The following is a 6,451-nucleotide window of genomic DNA, read 5'->3' as shown; positions in this document are numbered from 1 at the left end:
TTCTTAAAATAAAAGTCAAACTTATTTTAACATCCAATGGCTATGATTAACTGACAATGTAAAATCCTTTTACACTGTCAGTGTATTTCAATTATATATATATATATATATGATTAATTGAATAAAAATATATATTTTTAAAATTTTTAGAGTTCCAACTCTGACAAACATCCCGTTGAATGTATATTTGATTTAATACTTTTAAATATATAAAATTAATCTTGACATATATTGATTTCAAGCAAAATTATTATGTTCTTTTTTAATATTTATTCTCCTAAAAATTAATATTTTTAATTTTTCAATTTTATAAAAATCTATCTAAACACAAATTATTTTATCTTGTTCTACTAAAATAATTTAATTTATAATACGCAAAAACATCTTTAAGATGCAGATTCGAATTCGCGATATCTTTTTATTCATTTAAAAAAGTAAATTTCAGCTACTAAATTATTTAATAAAAAATAATAAGTTATTTTATCTTTAAACTTAGAAGTTTAAAAATAGTGAGTATGCATTCCTTTGAAGAATAGCCATTTTAATAGTATAATTTTGGGATGAAAATAAGGACAGGCTGGAAGTATCCAAAAGCAACCCTACTCACTATTATTGTTAGGGAAGAAACCAACACTACCCCTCTTCAATAAAGTCTTTTTCTGTACACAAAAACAATCTACTTATAACTCAAAAATTATAACTAAAAAACACTAATCTCTTACATAAAGTAGAATAAAGCAAACAGAGATTGTTTTCTTTTCTTTTCTTTTTCTTTTCTTTCCTTTCTTTCTCATACACAACACAACACAACACAACACAACACAAGCATCTTTCCCTCACTTTCCCATCCTTTTTCTCTCTTCTCACTCCTTCTCTCATTCCTCTCTTCTTATTCCTTCCTTATATTATATACCTACAATTCTTCTTTTTCTTTATTTTATCTTCTTCTTCTTCTTCTTCTTCCATTCTGTGATTCTTCTTCATGGGACTCTGTCATGGAAAACCAGTTGAAGCTTCACATACAGAAAGACAAATTTCAACCTCCGCAAACGATGAAATTCTTGAACTTCCACCACCACCTCTAGCAACCTCAATTCATCACGCATCCACTAAATCATCCTCAAAGTTTCCCTTTTTCAGTCCTAGTCCTTTACCCAGTTTCTTCAAACAATCACCGGCAAATTCGAATTCGAGTGTCACTTCCACTCCTCTTCGGATCTTTAAGCGGCCCTTTCCTCCTCCGTCTCCGGCCAAGCACATTCGGGCTCTGCTTGCTAAACGACATGGCTCCGTCAAGCCTAATGAGGCTTCGATACCGGAAGGGAGTGAGTGTGAAGTTGGGTTGGATAAGAGTTTTGGATTTTCGAAGCAGTTTGGGGTAAATTTTGAGCTTGGTCAAGAAGTGGGGCGTGGACATTTTGGGTATACTTGTTCTGCTAAGGGGAAAAAAGGAAGCTTTAAGGGTATTGATGCTGCTGTTAAAGTCATTCCTAAATCTAAGGTCTAATTTCATCATTTTTTTTTGAATTAGGTTATGTGTTTGTTATATGTAGGATTTCTGATCTGTGTATTTTTATAAAATCATGATGTTGAAGTGCTAAAAGATGTAACTTTTAGATTTTTTTATTTTTTTTGGTTAATTCACTCATGTGGATTTTGGTTATTGGAAGAAACTAGTTTTGCAAATTTTTGGTTGGATTGGCTTTGCTGTGATTAGGTTTTATGCCTCTTTAAATAGAGCTGTTGATTATTAGGTACAAATGTTTATGTGTATTTTTTGATAGATTACATCATTTTCTTTTCATGGATTTGTTTACATTACAGTCTTATGAGAAGTTATTGTTAATGATCAATGTTCATCTTTGGTTGTTAATTATTAAATCAGCTAGGTGGTCTTTGTTCTTATGAATTTTGGCAATGTTTGGCAGATGACGACAGCGATTGCGATAGAGGATGTAAGAAGAGAAGTGAAGATATTGCGAGCTCTGACTGGTCATAAGAATCTGGTACAATTCTATGAAGCCTATGAAGACGATGAAAATGTTTATGTAGTTATGGAGTAAGTTCTTATTACCCATATATTTTTGTCACAACTTAACTTGTTACCTTCATGATTCAATGCTGCCGAAAGCTTCGTGCGTGTTTGGAACTCATAAAGTCACTGTGCAACCGTGAGTTCTAATGAGTCTTCGATTTGTTGCTTCAGTAAAGTTACGTTCATAGTGCATAGAAACACGGGAAATGTCGACGTGGCACGTAACCAAACATAAACTTTGGTTTAGTAATATAATCCCAAGTGCAACGAGTGTTATTTTATATCTAGAGTATAGTTCCAAAGATATATTTTGTAATATTGATTGTTTGGAGATATCGTATTAATTAAGCAGAAAAATGAAAGTTGTTAATTGAGTCAATAAATTCGGAGCTAATCTGCTACTATATCTTATGCTATACAGATTATGCAAAGGAGGTGAGTTGCTAGATAAGATTCTTTCCAGGTAACAATATTCTCCAACTTTTATTTTTCCATGCCGCAAAGTTGGAACTAACTAAAAGGAGATTATCTCGTTTCATTATTTTACCGTTTCCGTCATTGGAGACATTCTGATCAGCTCATATTTGATTCTGATTTACAGGGGTGGAAAGTACTCAGAAGAGGATGCTAGAGTTGTTTTAATTCAGATACTAAGTGTGGTAGCTTACTGTCATCTACAGGGCGTTGTCCACCGTGATCTCAAGCCAGAGGTAACCTATTCATACTAAGAAATTAACTTTTCACAGTAAACTTGGCAAGCTCACATTCTTTCCATTTGATTACCATGTGTCACTCACTCTCCCATCACTTGCACAAAACCACAGTCTGTTATCTTTTACTGTTTTTGCGCCGTTTCTTTCAAAGACCCGTGTTCCCACATGTGTCAGTGCAATGGGTTAGTTCATTAAGCTGATCAATGCTTAGCTGGAAAAAAAGATCCGATATTTTTTTGCTTTTGGGTTTAATTAGAAATAACGACGTTATTGTCAGATATATTTTTTTATAAACCATATAAGTTTAGATGATTTGATTCAATGTTATTGAATATCGGCCATGCTGGTGCCATGGATGATATCAATGGCGGCTTTTGGTGTTGCCGCAATGGTAAATATAGTCGGATATTGCGTGTTTTTCCGCCATCATCTGCTATGACAGCGTCACAAAGCGGCTGGTATAGTGAGATTTTGGCTCTCTGCCATTGATTGCTATCCGTGATCAACAATCAGCATGAGCTTCTAACTTGTTTGGAATCTTGTTATTACTCTTTTGGTGATACTCCTAATGGTATTTTCATTAAGTTTGGATTTTCATTTATTTTGTATCATCACTTCATGTTTAATATCAACAAGTTACTTAGTGAATGCATGCAATTTGAGTTTATTGTTACGCTTCCATTCTAAATGACAAAAGCAAATTCATAAATCAATTGATGTTGCAGCTTAGCTACTTTTTGCATAGAACTATTTACTCTTTCATCTTGTCATATTATATTGTTCTGCTCTTAATCAATAAGATTGGTTTTCTGCCACAGAATTTTCTTTTCAGTTCTGAGGATGAAAATTCGACACTGAAGGCAATTGACTTTGGACTCTCTGATTATGTAAAGCCAGGTCTAGCCTATTGCCTACACTATTTTCCCTCCGATTTTTTGACATAAAATTAAACAAAAGTGATAACAATGAGCAGTTTTGCAGATGAGAGATTGAATGATATTGTTGGAAGTGCATATTATGTTGCCCCTGAAGTTTTGCATAGATCATATGGGACAGAAGCAGATATGTGGAGCATTGGTGTAATTGCTTATATCCTGTTATGCGGGAGCCGACCTTTTTGGGCCAGGACAGAATCTGGCATATTTCGGACTGTACTTAAGGCGGATCCAAGTTTTGACGAAGCTCCTTGGCCTTCTTTATCGGATGATGCAAAAGATTTTGTAAAGAGGCTGCTGAATAAAGATTTTCGTAAAAGATTAACTGCGTCTCAGGCTCTCAGTATGTTTTTTCTTTTCCGTTGATTGTTGTGGTATTAAAATCTCATCTTATATATCCGATGAACTTTCTTGATTATAGCTTGATTTTATGCTTAGGTCATCCATGGCTGGTAAATCACTTAGAGGATAGAAAGATTCCGTTTGATATGGTAATCCACAAGAACATCAAAGCTTACATCGGCTCATCTTCTTTACGCAAATCAGCATTAGGGGTATGTACCGTCATTGTTTATGAAACTAATTGTTAAATTTGTTTCTTGATTTTGCTCAAACATTGTTGGTTATGCTTAACATGTGTCACATATTTGCCGCATTTAGCAATTTTTCCGGTAATAATATGATTGAAGTTTCGTTCATTTTTGCAGGCTATTGCAAAGACATTGACATTAGTGCAGCTAGCATATCTCAAAGAACAATTTACTATTTTAGGGCCGAATAAAAGTGGGCTCATCTCTATGCAGAACTTCAAGACGGTCAGTACATGTCAAAAGTTCTTCGACTTTTTTCCAAATAACTTTCAAGCCATTAACTTTTAAATTAGCAGGCTATTTTAAGGAGTGCCACTGATGCCTCGAAGGATTCGCGGGTCTTAGATTATGTGAACATGGTAAGTCTATGAAGGATTTTAATTTTTCATTTCAAACTTCTACCATAATTGCTTCCATGGAAAGCTAATTGTTACTTTACACATGTTGCAGGTTAGCTCAATCCAATATCGAAAATTAGATTTTGAGGAATTTTGTGCTGCTGCTATAAGTGTCCATCAACTGGAGGGAATGGAAGTTTGGGAGCGACATGCCAGACGTGCCTACGATCTTTTTGAGAAGGATGGAAATAGACCAATTATGATCGAAGAACTTGCCTCGGTACTCTTACGCAATACCCTTCTTATGCTTCCACTGCGTAAGTATAATTTTTACTAAGCGTTTGTAACTTAATTTATTTCAGGAACTTGGACTTGGCCCCTCGGTACCTATTCATACGGTACTCCAAGATTGGATAAGACACTTCGACGGAAAGCTTAGTTTCTTAGGGTTTGTCAGACTCCTGCACGGAGTTTCAACTCGCGGACTTCACAAGGCTTGAGAGAAAATACACATGATTGCGATTGTTTTTTCTTGCCTCTGTTGATCATAAGATCTTTTGATGAGATTTGAATGCATGACTCATGAACAAAACTACAACAGCATATCTCTTCATTATGATTCCAAACATGGCTTTTACAAAGCCAAATGCCTATATATTTAGCTTGTTGGGAGTTAGTTGCCTTGTGATGATGCTATTTGCAACATCCCTTCTAGCGTTTTACAAACCGAAAAACACATTCTTCCACCCTTGTTTTATTGCTCTCTTTAAGTTATAGATCGATGGTGCTGGAGTTAGAGGCTTGTACAGATCATAGTAGAGCACAAATTGTACTTAGGACTCTAGTGGAGCTCTGTAAATGAGCTGTGTTTCCCGGTTTATCTAGTGTACCGCATGGTACTTATGAATAAACTCTTTTCAATGTGAACTCCTTGATAGTTGACAGTGAAGCTTTTTTTTTTATATGTTTCAATTTGAGTGTTTCTTCTTGAATTTAGCCATTGATAATTGCAATGTGTGGTTGCAACAAGGATTTTGAGGTTTCTGCAACTGTGTTATGACTGTATGCAGCTGGAACAAAAATTGCTTCTCTCTCAAAATTTCATTATAAGTTCTCAAATAGTTCACCAACTATTGTCCTGTAAAGTTAGACCATGTATATTTTGTTTCTTTTCCTTATTGTATTATAGTCTAAAGTTGAGAGAAAAAGAGGCGTTTTCAAACCAATTTTCCTTGGACATTTCGTCCAAGGAGTTTCTTCTTTTCCTAATATGTTGTCACATTTTTTGTCAACTGAAAATGGACTTCAAATTATATAGGTCTCTCCCTAAATTTGAATAAATGTTAAATAATATTAGGGTGACAATCAGACATGTCCGTGCCGTTTAGGCATGTCTGCAAATGCTAGTAAAAAATTAAGCGAGTATACCCTAAAAAATTAATGAGGACGGCACGTCTGCAAATGCTAGTAAAAAGTTAAGCGAGTATACCCTAAAAAATTAATGAGGGTGGGCCGGACATGTCCGTGCCATTTAAGCATGTCCGCAAATGCTAGTGAAAAGTGAAGCGACTATATCCTGAAAAATTAATGAGGGTGGGGCGGACATGCAAGTTCGGCCGACAGATCTAATGATTCAAATTTGTAAAAATTCTTGTTAATGTTTAGGCTTGCAAAAACTAGTAAAAAGTTGAGGCTAGACGGACATATTAGAGAGTGTTAGTTTAAAATCTTGACTCTCCCTAAAAAAAATACGAACAAAATTGATATGTTCGTTTTGTCATCCTTACTTCATATCCTTCCATGTACTTCTACCTCTAAACACTTAAACTTCTAAAAATAC

The 6,451-nt window shown here is 34.8% G+C and overlaps 1 protein-coding gene across 1 annotated transcript; it reads left to right on the top strand.

Annotated features, from left to right (window-relative positions):
- The first annotated feature begins 714 nt into the window (after positions 1 to 714).
- LOC127126446 (CDPK-related kinase 7) lies at positions 715 to 5,583 on the top strand. The gene is made up of 11 exons (XM_051055376.1): positions 715 to 1,501; positions 1,929 to 2,059; positions 2,457 to 2,498; positions 2,637 to 2,745; positions 3,567 to 3,645; positions 3,730 to 4,026; positions 4,122 to 4,237; positions 4,391 to 4,498; positions 4,570 to 4,632; positions 4,724 to 4,891; positions 4,974 to 5,583. Exons 1-11 carry the CDS (start codon positions 983 to 985, stop codon positions 5,109 to 5,111), a joined length of 1,770 nt encoding a protein of 589 aa, XP_050911333.1. The 5' UTR covers positions 715 to 982; the 3' UTR covers positions 5,112 to 5,583.
- The last annotated feature ends 868 nt before the right edge of the window (positions 5,584 to 6,451 follow it).

This window comes from Lathyrus oleraceus, chromosome 3 (assembly GCF_024323335.1).
Source record: "Lathyrus oleraceus cultivar Zhongwan6 chromosome 3, CAAS_Psat_ZW6_1.0, whole genome shotgun sequence".
Classification (NCBI taxonomy): Eukaryota; Viridiplantae; Streptophyta; class Magnoliopsida; order Fabales; family Fabaceae; genus Lathyrus; species Lathyrus oleraceus.
Note: the sequence above shows the minus strand (reverse complement) of the source record. Positions and strands in the feature narration are given on the sequence as shown.